Source organism: Acartia tonsa, chromosome 13 (genome assembly GCF_053477335.1).
Source record: "Acartia tonsa isolate MP-2025a chromosome 13, ASM5347733v1, whole genome shotgun sequence".
Lineage (NCBI taxonomy): Eukaryota > Metazoa > Arthropoda > Copepoda > Calanoida > Acartiidae > Acartia > Acartia tonsa.
Window position 1 is genome coordinate 13,019,814 of NC_137272.1, and position 16,712 is coordinate 13,036,525.

General features: G+C 32.3%; 1 protein-coding gene and 1 long non-coding RNA gene across 2 annotated transcripts; both read left to right on the top strand.

Moving 5' to 3' along the window:
* The first annotated feature begins 2,195 nt into the window (after positions 1-2,195).
* LOC145304060 (uncharacterized) lies at positions 2,196-4,432 on the top strand. Its single transcript, XR_013873966.1, has 3 exons — positions 2,196-2,247; positions 2,948-3,934; positions 4,276-4,432. It is a non-coding gene; the product is annotated as an uncharacterized LOC145304060 (long non-coding RNA).
* A 288-nt stretch (positions 4,433-4,720) lies between these two features.
* On the top strand, positions 4,721-12,371 carry LOC145335152 (uncharacterized). Its single transcript, XM_080180884.1, has 10 exons — positions 4,721-4,728; positions 4,824-4,916; positions 6,009-6,080; positions 6,692-6,786; positions 8,273-8,326; positions 8,806-8,874; positions 9,496-9,672; positions 10,071-10,145; positions 10,677-10,745; positions 11,767-12,371. The coding sequence occupies exons 1-10, from the start codon at positions 4,721-4,723 to the stop codon at positions 11,856-11,858; spliced, it is 804 nt and encodes a 267-aa protein (XP_080037010.1). The 3' UTR covers positions 11,859-12,371.
* Positions 12,372-16,712: the final 4,341 nt, after the last annotated feature.

Consider the following 16,712-nt stretch of genomic DNA (forward strand, 5'->3'; position numbering starts at 1 on the left):
TATATGGATGGATAGATAGATAGATAGACAAATGGAGAAATAGATAGTTAGACAAATAAATAGATAGATAGATAGACAAATAAATAGATAGATAGATAGACAAATAAATAGATAGATAGGTAGATATATGGATGGATAGATAGATAGTTAGACAAATGGATAGATAGATAGATAAACAAATGGATAGATAGATAGACAAAAGTTGGTATTTCTATTATTGATAATATTGTTTATTTAACGTTACTCACTTCCTTAAAAGTATTTCAAAATCAGGAATATAGAGGTAGATTTACATGCAGCGGTTTCCCTCAAAGTGCAGGAACCCGTTTTTAACAGCGTAAAGTACCTATAAAAATACAATACAAAATACCAATGATAGGCCAGTATATATTGTAATTGACCAATGGTTAAATTTTTACTGGCATCTAATTGGTCACTTGTTTTGTATGACGTCATTTTTTTGCGGCAACTCACGCAGTTCCACCCCTTCTACCTTATTTTGAAATAAGAGGTGGGGGTGGAGTTTGCTTTTCATTTGTTTGTTTATTACTTAATATTAGGTTAGGTTTTTGGGTACTGTGCAACCCCGCAGGATAAAAACAGATCTGCTATTATAACTAGACAAAGTGTCTCAAAAATCAGCCATATGACGTTATAAAAATGAGGGGTTATCCATCTCTTTTTTAGGGGCTATCTTTCCCACTTCTCTGTTCTCTCATCTCCCTCATTTTTATGACGTCACATGGCTGATTTTTTAGATACTTTTTCCAGTTACCTGTAATTTGATGAAAAAATCAACATGTTTGATATGGATATACAATTGGTTTAGTGTAGATTATAAAAATTATAGGATTTAAACAGTACCTAAATGTTTTAGGAATCATAATACAAACCGGACGGTTCAAAAGTCCCTAAACGTAAAAAAGCTTTGCTTTATATAACCTCAAAATTGAGTGTTATTGTGTAAGTATTAAATGATTTGGTGAGAATTATTTTTTCTTCCATTCACCTATCCCCGTAATCTCATTGGATCATATAGCCCTTCTTTCCCAGAATTCAAGGTTTCTGGTACCCAGGGAGGGAGGGGACATTGGATTGAAAATTATACTGGTACTCAAACAAAGTTTAAAATCAGGAAAAGAATAAGGTCCTTTTAGTAATAAACTAGTAATTTCAAAGTTTTCAACCAATTTCCAAATATCTTAATTTATCTATTATAATATCCCTTAAGATATTTTAAAGATTTTTTTGTACATATTTTTACATATTTTAAAATATTGTGTTAGATTGTAATTAGCGGCTACGCTCTTGGAGGCCTCTTGGAGCACTTAAGGCAAAGGGAGGGGGGGGGGGCCCAGGGGGGGAGGCTCGATCCTTCATTAAATTTTATTATTTTTCTAAAGTAAAAGAAAAAAGTTGAACCATAACGGTCCAGTGAATATTTAGGTACAGACAGATATACACAAACAAACTAGACATCCTGTTACTTTTATATAAAGATTGTTTACAGAGGACTTCAATATAATCTAATTACTCATACTTTTAAACCAAAGACCAACACTTGAATATTCACATACACAAACACACACAAATCAATAGATATATAACCCTAGATGAGCTGTCAGACAAAATAATCCGTTAAACTTAAAATGGTATTTCTAGCAGACGAACATATGATTCATTAATATAATACAAACGACGACATTTTTGGAAAGATTTCCCGAAAGCTAAGTTTATCCTAAGAATATATAGCTGTTTTTTGTATGAATTGGGAAAAAAATTCTTCCCGAATAAGACAATAGATGATAAATTGATATATTTACATCCACAATGATGATATTCAAAATCAAATTAGCCCCTTATAATTAAAATTATTGGTTGAAAAGAGGCACTACAAGTTTGGAACAACCAATCAAAAGTCAACAAGTACCCAAAGTTTTTGAGCCATTAAGTAAGACATTCTTCCAGTGAAATTTACTGTCTATTGTCCTCCACCCTCCTCCCTATTTTGAACTTAAATGTGTACATGTTTTAACCGTAAATATAACCGAATTGTTCCTTTTCTGTGTTCTTATTGGTCTCATTTACTGAGTAGGGATCTAGAAGTTCTATATCTATTAACCAAACAAACACCCTAAAAAGTAGGTAAATAGTAAGAAGTAGTAGTGCATATTAAAAGTTTAGTCAGAATTAGACAATTATGAGGATAGCTACTTTAGCATTGTTATTTATTGTGAATATTTGGGGGTAAATTTCAGATAGATAGATAGATAGATAGATAGATAGATAGATAGATAGATAGATAGATAGATAGATAGATAGATAGATAGATAGATAGATAGATAGATAGATAGATAGATAGATAGATAGATAGATAGATAGATAAATAGATAGATAGATAGATAGATAGATAGATAGATAGATAGATAGATAGATAGATAGATAGATAGATAGATAGATAGATAGATAGATAGATATATAGATAGATAGATTTAGAATATTAGAATTTAAAACAAATCTTTTTATTTATATTATCTTCAGGGTCTTAAGGGATAAGACAATGAACGATTAAATGGTGCTCATCCTAAATTGTTAGGATTTATTTTATTGGTTTAAAAGTTTGGACACAGCTGCTAGTTTGTACAACCTAATCAACATTTAATAAATCAACCTCTTAGTTATGCAAACTTATAAAAGTAATTTTAGGCATAGGGAGTAGATATTGGACTAGTACCCAAAGTTTTATTAACACGATTACTTATTCGTTGGCCTAAAAACTTAATTTTGATTGGTTGGTTCATTAAGATTTCAACCAATAATTTTAATCTACAGAAGGAATAGTTTTGATTAGGATCATTTGCTTCCTTCCAATATCCCCTTCTTTCCGGCTATTAATGTTTTTAGTTTGTTATTGTTGCGCTAATTATGGACACAATTATTTTTTAAGGATTACCCAAGCCACATTTGAGACAAGAAACCTTCAAATATGGCCTTTTAATCCGCATCCAAAAACATACCCCAACAACTTTGTGAAAGAAAAAATCAATAAGAGAACTTTTAATCTGATACCTAGGGGTAACAAACCAAACTATAATGCAGGAGGTCAAAGGCCAAACTATAACGAAGTAGGTCAAAGGCCAAACTATAATCAAGAAGGTCAAAGGCCAAATTATAATGAAGGAGGTCAAAAACCAAACTATAGTAAAGGAGGTCAAAAGCCAAACTATGTACAATTAATTCCTAGAGGACAAAAGCCAAACTATTACGAAGATAGTCAAAGGCCAAATTATAATGATGGAGGACAAAGGCCAAACTATAATGCAGGAGGTCAAAGGCCAAACTATAATGAAGGAGGTCAAAGACCAAGCTATAATGAAAGAGGTCAAAGACCAAACTATAATGCAGGGGGTCAAAGGCCAAACTATGTACAATTAATTCCTAGAGGAAAAAAGCCAAACTATTACGAAGAAGGTCAAAGGCCAAACTATAATGAAGGACGTCAGAAACCAAATTATAATGAAGGAGGTCAAAGACCAAACTATAATGAAGGAGGTCAAAAACCAAACTATAGTGAAGGAGGACAAAAGCCAAACTATGTACAATTAATTCCTAGAGGACAAAAGCCAAACTATAACGAAGATAGTCAAAGGCCAAACTATAATGATGGAGGACAAAGGCCAAACTATAATGTAGGAGGTCAAAAGCCAGACTATAATCAAGGAGGTCAAAGGCCAACCTATAATGCAGGAGGTAAAAGGCCAAACTATGATGCAGGAGGTCAAAAGCCAGACTTTAATCAAGGAGGTCAATGGCCAACCTATAATGCAGGAGGTCAAAGGCCAAACTATAATGCAGGAGGTCAAAGGCCAAACTATAATGCAGGAGGTCAAAGACCAAACTATAACTTCCCTTTATTTCATCCTGGAGGCCAAAGGTTTGGTTACTACTTTAAAAATTATTAGATTTTTACTCACAACAAAAATAGGCGTACATAAGGACAGACTTAAGTCTTAAAGACAGACATACCAAAAAGTAAGAAGATTACTCAAGATTTGAATGAATGTAATGTAAATACGTCCGTTAAGATCTCACTTACACTGAACTGCATAAGTTATAAAATTTAGAGAATCTTTAGAGAGGTCCCAGGAAGGGTTTAAGCTATTTCATTTTCAGATTCAGCTATTTTTTTAACCCCTACCTGCTCCTTTGAATACAAAACCCCTAGAAGCTAGAAGCGTAGCCGCTAGTTTTAAAACATAGTAACCATTCTTGAAGACCTAACTACAACTATAATACTGGCGGTCAGCGGCCAAACTATGATCCAGCAGCCGCCGTTTGGCCGCTGAAACCTGACTGTTCCAGCTGTGAAGGCAGCCCCTGGCGGCCGGTGTATCCATCATCAACAACGGCTAGACCGCCTGTAACGTCGACATCAAGGGAGAGAGATACCAATTTTAATAATATCAGCAGGAAGGGAGGGAGTGGACACTGGATTCTATATTACACTGGTTTCCAAAGTTTTATATAATCATGTCCTCTTATTTTTTGGCTTTAAAACTTTGGTTTCTTGTTTAGGATTTAGGTTTTTTCCATACTCAAAGCACTCTTCATATGTTCATTAATTCAAAATAAGTGGGGAAGTTTTTCTTATGCCTAACTCTTCGGGGCTACCTAATACCCAATATAACCTAACCTAACATAGTTTAATAGTTATCTCTTTATGAATAGGCCGGATATAATAACAACATCTGTTTATAGATCATTAGTTACGGAAAGTGCTGTACGTCCTACGATTACACCTAGGTATAGTATAAGTAGCGAAGCTATTGTACAATTCATATTTGTTGGTTTTTCTGTACGTCTGTCTATAGATCATTAGTTACAGAAAGTGCTGTACGTCCTACGATTACACCTAGGTATAGTATAAGTAGCGAAGCTATTGCATAATTCATATTTGTAAGATTCTGTACGTCTATTTATAGATCACTGGTTACAGAAATTGCTGTACGTTCTACGATACAACCTAGGTAAAGTATCAGTAGCGAAGCTACTCTATAAATCATAACTGTTGGTTTTTAAGTACGTCTTTCTATAGATAATTTTTACAGACAGTTATGTACGTCCTTCTATAAATCGTAGGTAAATTATAAGTAGCAAAGCGACTCTATAATTAATATATTTGTGTCTGTATGTCTGTCCATAGATAGCTCTAACGTACGTACGTCCAACTATAAAACCTAAGTAAGGTACAAAAAGACTACTCTATAATTTTGAATACTTAAAAAAAGATGAAAATAAACATAACACATAAGTACATAAGTAGTAGGATCAACATCATTAACGACACTTCTGTACATTACTCAAGGAAACACAGGCAGACAGACAGATAGATGGATAGACAGAAAAATGAATAGATAAAAATAGACGGTTAAGATATTTTGTTTAGTTCTATTCCACCAACAACAACCAGCCTAAAAACAACAACAGTTAAATAAACAGCATTATCAACCACACTTCCTTTTGATGACTCAAAGAAAGACAGACAGGCCGATAGAAATATAGATATGTATATACATGGATAGATACATTTATGCATAGAAAAATAGATTGGTAAAAAAGATATCAAGATGGTTAAAATGTTTTGTTTAGTCCTATTCCTACAACAACAACACAAAAACCAAAAACTTCAAAATTTGTAGAATCAACAACTTTATCAACAACACTAACAACAGTAGTAGAATCAACAACATTATCAACCACACTTCCTATAGATGATACAAGGAAAGCCAGACAGACAGACGGATAGATAGATAGAATGAAAATAGATAGACAGATAAAACATATACAAAATTGTTTTAAATGTTTTGTTTTGTCCAATTAAACAATATTAAGTCTAACAACAACAGTATTAGAATAAAAAACTATTATCAACCGCTAGATGACTCAAGACAGACAGGCAGATAGATAGAGTTCTATATCATAAGAAAATTTTAAATTGTTTTGTTTAGTCTTATTCCAATAACAACAACAGTAGTAGAATCAACAACTTTATCAACCACACTTCCTGTAGATGACTCAAGGTTACCAGTTGTTTCATTTTAACAGGGAGGGTGGGGACTTTAGATTATAAATTGAACTTGTACCTAAAGTTATAGAACTATATTTTTTTGTTGGCTCAAAAACTGTGGTTACTTCTTGTAGAATTGTTATAGGTTGGTTTTCAAACAATAAATTAAATCTCCATAAAGGACGAAGCCCAATTTGTATTACTTTTGTGTCACTTTTGATTTCTGGACGTCATATAGATTTTGGGAAAGAAAAAGGAAAGGGGGGAAGAAAATCTCTTCAAAGGAGATGGGAGAAATGGGGGTTTCTTACTATAATAGACTGAGTTGATCAGACAAAAAAAATCATAGATATCCCTATATCACTCTGTAATTTAGGCATGTTAGAAGTTATTAAAAATCATACATTTTTAAAACATTTTTTATCTTTTTTTAAATCATTCAAAATTGGATTTACGATCGACTTCTACAATCTATATGACGTCACAGGAATCAAAAGTGACTCAAAAGTAATACGGATTGGGCTTCGTCGAATTTGAGTGAAAGCACCTCAAAGCAGCTGATGATTAATAATTGACCATCTAGGGATAATAAATCTATTGTAAAATGTAATAAATATATTGCAGTTGTGTGACAGTTCTGGACCAACAATACTTTACTATTATAATAAATTTGGACCCCTTTGGATATCAAACTCCTTGTACTTATCTTATTGAGCCAAGTAAGTAGATAGATACATAGATTGATAAATACAGTGTGTTTTTTTTATGAGAACTTTTTAAAAGCAATTTTACCCCACTTATAGTTATCAGAATTTAATGATTAATGGCTTATTTTCTTCGTTTTTAAGGGAAATTATAAAACAACAACAAAAATACAGTTTTTGTTGAAAAAGTACAGTAAAGTTTAAAATTAAAAACTTAGGTGTCAACATATAAAAATGGTTTTAGCGCATTTTTCTTAAAAAAATGGATTTTCTGTAGTCGACGTTGGGGGGCCAGTACTCCCTCCCTGGTTGAGATATGACCTTCAAACTTTGATATGTTCTAGTACATGTCCCTAATAGTATCTGTATACATTTTTAGCTCTATATCTCAACTTTGAAGTGTTTAGCAGCCATTCTTGCAAAAGGTTGAATATTTGAACATAAGAAAAATGCGCTAAAACCATTTTTAGATGTTGACACCTAAGTTTTTAATTTTTTATTTTTTACTAAATTTACATTTAAATTAATGTTTTATTGCTCTGCTTGGTATGTTTGTTGATATAATAAAATGTATATGTACATATAATAATCATATATTATAAACTGATCTTTCATCCAAAGTAAAACAGTTTCATACTCTACAGAGTATCAAAAATTATGATAGAGGATATCAAAAATTGCAAAGGAGAGTATTAAAAACTTACTTCTACTGTATTGAATATTATTCCAAAGAGCGTATTGGATAATACTATACAGACAAATACATTATTTAGTACTACATGTTACTCCATAGAACACTAAGTATTGCTCAATACAGTATTGGAATCTTCCTTGTATTGTAATAAGGTTTTTTTCCTATAACGTATGGATTGATACTATACATTAATGTAAAGAATATATAGTATTATCTGATGCTAAAAAAAAAAATTATTTTTAACAGTGTAGTAAAATAGATAGGTAAATAGATTTGAATCTAAATCCTTATAATAAAGCAACAGGATGTCTGTGTGTTTGAATGTTTGTACCAAAGGATCTCGCTAACCGCCGAACTGATCGGGTTCCCCTTAACAGGGTAGCTTCTCAGGAAGGTTTATAACTATTTTGAGGGAGGGTACCACCACCCTCCCAAGAGAAATCACAAACAATAAAAATTTTTAAAAATATTTTTGCTTTTACGTAGAAACTTGAATGCAACATAGACATATTTGAAATAAAAAAATATTTAAAGTGCCACTAGAGGACTCTAGGGGCGTAGCCGCTAGTAGATTAATATTGAAATAGAAAGATTGATTGATACATAGATAGGTTGAGATAAAGATAATTTAATAGATAATAGATTTACATATAGATAGTTAGAATAGATTTATGTGATGGAAAAAAATAGATATTTTTCAATAGATAGATATGGAGATATATTGATAGATAATTAGAAGATACATGAATAGATATATAGTTATAGATAGATATAGATAAATAGATCATACTACATTTGATTTTTTAGCTGAAAACAGCTGTGAACTTTCTCTATCAATATCTACCTCTCAAATATTTTCAGGTATTTTGAATAAAAATAGATAATTTCATTTCCTAATTATTCATCCCCAATGATGATAGACAAAATTACATCTATTATTATATTAAACAAAAATATTGGTCAATAAACCAACTGATCAAGATATTATTAAGTAACCAAACATAGACGTCCAAGGGGGGGGGGGTAAAGGGTTGATTACCCCCCCCCCTTCCAAGCAAATTTTACCCACGGGTAAAAATTTTTTTTTTTTTTTTGGGGGGGGGGTAAAAAAAATTAATAAGCAAATTATCCCCCCTTAAAAAAATTTAACCCACCCCCCTCCCAAATAAAAAAGCTTGGACGCCCCTGTAACCAAAGTTTTTTTCAGCAAACGAAAAGGAAAACTACTTTACATGACTTAGCCCGGGTTTTCCGCCGCTCTCAAAACTAGAATAATTCTTATAATTTTTCATTTCGTTGTCCTCTTAAAGCTGTCTATAATTCCATATTTGTTTATTAAGGGGACTGTAGTCCAAATTTTTCCGTGCAAGATGAAACAATTTGTGTTGACAATGGTTCTACTTATCAAGGTATATTTCATTCATAGATGTACAAGTTGGGGGTAAAGGGGTGTTAAGCCCCTCACAAACTTTGAAACCCTCATTTTACCCCCTTAACATTTTTAGAAATACAATAGATTATCCCCCTCAAACCCTTCATTTCGAATTTTTTGAGAAAAATAATACATCAAATAAATGAATATATTGTTCTTTGTCTTATCCCATAAGTTTTCTGGAGAAAATTTCATTTGATTTATTAAAAAAGTAGAAATAGAAGCAATAATTTTTTCATGTTTGCAGAAAAAAATCTTTTTTTTTTCATTATCAGTGTGGAATTTTAAAATTTCCTTGCTTTTTAAAAAACATGTTGGTGCTTTCCTTTAACGTGCCTATCAAGCACTGACTCCATCCCCCCTTAATTTTGAAATAAATTGAAAATAAAGGTGGTAAGTAAGGACAGTTTTGTGCCTATCACCCTTTACCTGCGGGGCTTCACAGCACCTAATATAACAAAACCTAAAGTAACAAACAAACAAACAAAAACTACTCCCCCTCCATTATTTTCAGTTTATTTCAAAACTAGCGAGAGGGGATATCTGTGCTCAAAATGGCACTAATAGGAAAATTACATATACTATTACTTTATTTTAGTAAATTTCCCAGTACCTGATGAAGAATTCTGGAGGATTGAGCCCAGTCTCAACCTTAAACGTATCAGAAGACGACATTCTCAAAAATTTTACGGGAACACTGGTGACTTGAAATCAGCTGATTATAATAGAACAACAGCTGATTTGTCTGTACTGTCGGCTTTGGTGCTTGATTATGGTATATATTATCTCTTATTATAAAACCAAACTATACAAATATTAAAACCAGTGACAAGGGACCAGGTTTCTGACAAACAATTCTAAGGAAAATTTCCCTTCTTACCCACTTTCTTCTTTTTCCCCTCCCCTTCTCCCCAGCTTTGGTCCCAGCTTATACCAACAATGAAATTAATTCGAAAAAAAATCACGAAACCTATGTGTGTTTTTCAGCTGTCGTTGGGGATCAACACATCGTAAAATTGACGACCTCTCCATTTGCCCCCCAAATATTATTTTATATTTATTTCGCTTGTTGGTTATACCTTATACCTGTATTGGTCCAGCGATTATAGAGGTCGTAAGATAAAGAGAGACACACAGATAGACAATCAAACTTTTATATAATTAATGTTATAGAATATGAAAGTCCGGAGAGTCGAAGGAGTGGAGAGTTGAGAATTAGAGGGCAACAAATTCTCTGCCCTTCAAATGGTAATTTTTACTCAGTTTCAATACAACTGGCGAACAAGCCCCTAGAGGCTTTTAGGAGCACTTGATTGAATGGGTGGTGGGAGTTCTAAGAAAGGTATTTTGGGGAGTTGCGGGATTTTTTAAAGTAGCTATTTTTCTTTGTTTAAAACATTCCCTGGACCTATAAGAAGCAACACTGTAAAGGAGAATTATTTCGGTTTAGCGAGATCCTTTTCTATAGACAGTTAGACAATGACATCCTGTTACTTTTATATAAGGATTCATGTAGGTTGGTAAGTTGGTTGATCTGTCATGCAAAGTGCAATGACCTAAGACCATGGAGAAACCTAAGACACACATAAACTCATCTAGCTTTTTTAAAAAGGAGGTGGAGATGCATCATTTTATCGTCCATTGTCTTATCCTCCCAGATTTCTGATTATGAAGGAACGACCTAACATAAAGAAATAAACATATAACATATGAAACATTACCACAAACCCTTTATTTGCTTGATAGGCACTTTAAGGGAATTCACCAATTACTTTTCAGATTTCAACCCCTTGGTTCCAAATTTTCGAGAATTGATTTTCACCTCAAAAGAAGAATCTACAACTCAAGGTATCAAAAATTATTTTATGTGCGAAGCGCTCCAAAATGTTTGCACCTCTTGTAATATGTAGTCAGAAGTTTTTTTGGCCATTTCAAAATCAATTTGCGTCTGCTACAAAAAAAAAGGAAACTGTCCATTTTTTTTAGTTTGCTTAATTAAAGTAATCAAACTACACTTAGTACATGTCCATTAGACTATAAAAGTTGGAAAGATTTTTAATCAATATAATAGATTTGAAATCTGCATAAAATTTTAAGGATTTTTTATAAAATTCGTTTTTTATATAATTCTTTATTTAAAGGCGCAAATACGATTTAAGTTAATAAATTTTGACCAATAGGATAGCTGGATTGGAAACTACCTACGCTCTAATTGGTTGAATGATGTACGTCACTTAAGCTTCTCCAATCAGAGCGCAGATAGTTTTCAATCCACCAATCACAGATCTCAAAATTATTTAACTTAATTTGTATTTGCGCCTTTAAATAAAGAATTATGTAAAAAACTAATTTTATAAAAAATCCTTAAAATTTTATGCAGATTTCAAATCTATTATATTGATTAAAAATCTTTCCAACTTTTATAGTCTAATGTCCATACTCTTTAATTTTATGACCTTGGTCTAAAAGTCCAAACCGTGAATTGTAATTCCTCCATAACCTAACAAAGCAACATTGGGAACCATTTTTAACTTGTTTACACATGACTTGGTGTTAGGTCAAGAATCTGAAAAGAATCAGTTGTCAATTTGGTACTAGGTTAGAATCTGAGACTCTACAAAGTGTTCGAAAAAATGAGCCGTGTGACGTCATAAAAGGGAGATATTAGAGGAGAAGTGGGAAAGGAAACCACTTAAAAAGAGTTGAATCTATTGACGTCACACGGCTCATTTTTTTGGACACTTTGTAAAGTCTCAGATTCTAACCTAGTACCAAATTGACAAAGAGCTGATTATGCGCTACATGTTATGCCACAGTTTTTTAAAAGAATTTTTAAGTCTTACTTTTATTGATGATATAATTTTTTTAGAACCAACTTCCACCGAATCAACAGAACTAACTACCTCAGATGATTATTATGATGGCACTGACGACATTATGCCAACACCCGCAAGAATATAATTTGCTTTGAATCCAATTAATTTCAGCTGGATTAGAACCGGTTCTAAGCCACACTGAATGATTATGTATAATATCATATTATAATGAATTTTCCACCGATGGATAGATAAAATCATAGAATTAATCACTGTTTTATTGGCCCTAAAGTCCCGAACAGAAACCCATCCTATGATTTTTATTTAACTATCTCTGGAAAACTGTCTAAAATACTATGCAATAAATAACTATTATATGTTTTACCATAAAACTGCAAATTATACTGGTCCCCACACGTTTTCTCATTCTTAGGCTTAAAAACTTTAAACATACTAAAACTTGATTGGTTTATGCAATCTAAATATTGTTCAAACTTACTAATAATATAATCTGATAAAAGGGGAAATTTTGATAATCATAATTGGATGTTTACATCAACAACTAAAAAAATTTAATGAAAAAATGTTTTGTAGGTTAGTCACAATAGTAATAACGACCTTTTTGTCTGACCAGAAATTTAATTTTGGTTTATTTGCTTGTAAGAATTGTTAATTATACATTTATAAAATGAATCTCATGTTAAAGTTTTAATTTCCAATGTAAAGTTCTTTTTTAAATATCTTTTTTTAATTCATTATGTTTTTGAATAATATATGTATATTGCATAATATGTGATTAATTTTATTTTGAAAGAATATGGCTTTGTGAGACTTGACTTCCAAAAAATTGGAGTTCATATTATTGCATAGCCAGGGAGGGAGGGGACATTGGGCTGTTTATTACACTAGTCCCAAAGTTTTATGATAACGTTTTCTAAATCGTTGGCTTTACAACTTTTGGGACCTATATTGAATTTTGTTTGGTTGACTTATTATGTTTAGTGCCCAAACGTGTCAACCATTAAGTGTAATTTACAGAATGGGGTAATTTATTTTATTGTCGTTAGGGATGAACACCATTTTATCATCCAATGTCTATTTGTGGGAATCGAATATGGGATATGTGTCGGATACCATCTAAAATACAGAAAATAATTTTTTTAAAGAAGACGACTTATGATATTACGGAAATGCCTTATTTAAAATTATCTAGAAACTTATTTAGTGAAAACTTTAAATACTTGGTTAACATTTGAATTATGTTTTTGTACAGGGTGGGCTATATCAATCCGGATTGTTGAAAAATTTTGAAATTTTAAATTTTTGATATAGACCATTTCGTGACAACGCCTCATAAGGGGCGTTTTGTTGTATTTTCACAGTACCTTTTGATAGGTTATTTTTGGTTAGGTTAGGTTAGGTGATTGCACCGCAGAATTAGAGCCCCCCACAGGTAGAAATAGGAGAAAATCTACTGTAAAAATACATCGCAACGCCCCGTAAGAGGCGTTGCCATGAAAAGGACTATACATGAAATTTTAAATTCAATCTCTTGAATTTGAGTAAAGTTAGAGAACTACTAAATCAAGTTTTTAATTAATGTAAACAAATATCGACCACAATAAGCATCCTTTAGTAGCAATTTTAATGTAGATTTAAATTATATCATATTTTTAGGCATGTGAGCAATTTACAATTTTTTTTTCATAAAAGCCAAGTCACGAAATCCAAGAAACGAAGCAAGAAAATTTGGCTCCACAGATTATGACGTCTTATTATAGAATAACCAATGAGAGGCTAACATAAATTTTACCATTGGTGTATACTGGCCTCTCATTGGCTATTCTATCGTATAACGTCATAATCTGTGGAGCCACTTTTTCTTGCTTTCAAAAAACTAATATTTTGATTGTATGACCTTTGTCTTGAAGTCTTAATTGTTTTTATTTATAAGCCAAGACATTTTCATTTCCCTTACAAAGCGGACAAATGCTGGACATATTTGATATTCTGTTTATAAATTGTCATTACACTTTTCTTGTTAAATTTAATTTATCTATTCTAATCATTTATTTATTAAAGACGAAGCTTTTCTATAATTAGGGTCGGTCCGTCCGTCCGTCCGTAACGAATAGCTTTTTTCGTTAATTTAGGCATGTTAGAATTGTCCTATCGATTTCAAACTTTGCATGGTGATTCCTTTAGTAGTTAGGTACGATTTAAAAAGCGTAGCAACTCAATAATCATTACCAGAATGTCCGTACGTCCATTTTAAACAACAAATTTTCATGTGATCTAATCATCCGATTGATCTGATTTTTGGTATATCAATTCCTGGGACAACAAAGTATAATGTTATATGTGAAGCAACTCTATAATCAAGTCCTAAAAATTAAGTATGTCCATAAACTTTATCCTGTATCCAGCAGTTTTTCAACAAATTTACTTACAATTTTGGTTCGACTCTTATACATGTATATTCTAATTATTCAGTTCTGACACTATACAATGTTAATGTCCGTTTGTCCTACCGTTTCAGTGCTTCGCTTTTATGGATGATGTCATCCTTGTTTTATTATTATTATTATTTAAGGGTCTTGTGCCTGTGGATCATGTGTCCATTTCAAAGGCTAATAATCTGTGCTGTTGTAACAGATCTTCTATCCTGGAGGTCCAGGGATGTGTTCGTATTATCCCTTTTTACCGCAACTAGGGGGAGGTTGCGTGAATTGGTAGGATAATTTGGGACAACATGTTGTGATAGCAATACAAATTTGGTTGAACTCGAATTCTCATCACCGTAACTCAACGGTGCAATTACCACAGAGATACGGTGTCTGTTCAATTAATCTTATATTTAGACGTTTTTATTCTTCATAAAGTGGACAGATACAAAATGTTGGCATCTTCAGTTATTAGATTTCAATGCTTTATAGATCGGCTGGCTGACATAATAACGATTTTTTTACTGGGAAATGATAACATTCCACTTTAAAAGTAGTCATGCTGCTAACCACAACGTGACGGCTATAGAACTTTTCTGAAAAGCAACGTGAATGATTTCTTGCGTAGTTTCCAAAATTCTTATTAAAATTCCTATAACAAAGTTTTTCTACAATTTTAGTTGGTGTGTCAGTCTGTAACGGATAACTATGACCGTTTATTTAGGCATGTTAGAATTCAACTATCAATTTGATACTTTGCATGGTGATTCCTTAAATAGCTTGTTATTACTTTATAACCTTTACCAAAAAAGTCCCAATGGCTATTTTAAATATGTTATATATACAATATCTTTTTTACCTTATGTAGTTGTAGTATTAATTTATGACAAGCAGCTTTCCGAGAATATTGAAATGTATATTAATTGATTAATTTTATGATATTTATCTTATTATTCTTAGAAAAAATTGTCTATCATATGATTCTATACATTAGTTTTCAGTACTTCTCAGTACTAGTTCTAATCAAGGGGTTATTAATCGGTTTCGAATCCTTACTAAGAAAATAACTTACAAAATCTTAACATCTTTCTTGAAGTGTAAATGGAAAACAAAAATTGTCTACCCTATAAGAAGAAAACAAAAGTTTAAGACATTTATATCAAGATTAAATCCTGAAATTTTCAAAATATTCTAACGAGGTTTTTTTTGACAAAATTAGATTTTAAAATTTCAAGTTCAATTTGTATCCCCTAGGAGTTACAGCATAATCATGACAAGAAAAGCAAATATTATTTATTTAAAATTTTGAACAACTTTGCTTTTATAAAGTCTGTCATAAAACCTCTCTCTATATGATTTTTTAAGGCTTAATTAATAGTTATAGTTTGACCGGCGAGCAGTGAACTTCCGGTGTAAAGGTTAAACTACCACATATGTGTTAAAGGTTAGACTCAGATACAGCGAATTTTTTTCAAGTGACAGCCAAAATGCCAGCTTCAAAAGTAACTATTAGTGAAGATCAATTAACTAGACTGTCAAATATCCTTCTAAAATTTGGTCTGAAAAAAGATATAAGTAATGGCAACCAAGCTTTTGAAGGAATCATTTGTGCCCTTGAAACCATCTTTGAGCAGCGTGAGAAGGACTTTCACCCAGACGAACAAGAAGACACTAAGCAACAAATAAGAGGCCTGAAAGATGATAATGATAATCTCTGGCAAAGAAACCTTAAAAGTAATGTCATCCTGCACAGTCCAGACATCCCAACTAAAAATCTACAGACAATTATCAAATCGGACGAGACTCTGAAAAAAGAAAATAAAACCATCCAAGAGCATTCCAAGGAACTTATCCTAGAGCATTATGGCATCGAAATTCCAGACAGCGACTTGGCTGCCTGCCACAGACTGAAAGGGCCGGGTTCTATTCTGGTTAAATTCAACAACCGCTGCAATGATAGTGCCTATAGCAGTCTGGTCAAGGCCATAAAACGAGGTGGGCTAAAAGGAGAAGAAAGGAGAAAAGCTAAATCCAAAGAAGAAAAGGCACACATCAAACTCCCCAACTTCTTTATCTGTTTCCATCTGACAAAGCGTAGGGGCATGCTGGTTCAACACCTGAAGAAGCTCAAGAGAAATGGAGATATCAACAACTTCAGTTCAGACCAGAACGGGACCATCTACATGCAGGTGAAGCGGGACGGTGCCTGGGAACCCATCACAAAGCAGTTTGGAGACGACGAAAGCAAATGCACCCTAACTGAAATAGAGGTAGATCAATTAGTAAAAAAAGTTAAAAAGGAAGAAATCAAAAACTAATAAGTTAGTTGCACTTTCAAAGAAAATATTTTTTTTAATGCCATTCAAATCTTATCAACACTGCTTCATATGTATAGCTTTAAATCAAATTTTTTTTAAGGTTCATTTCATTTACTTTCTATTTCTATCAATATGGTTAAAATTATCTTTACTTTTAAAAGTATTATATATCTGTCAACTGAAATAATTCGCCTGTATATATAACTTTACACATTAATCAGGACTATGATTCTCATA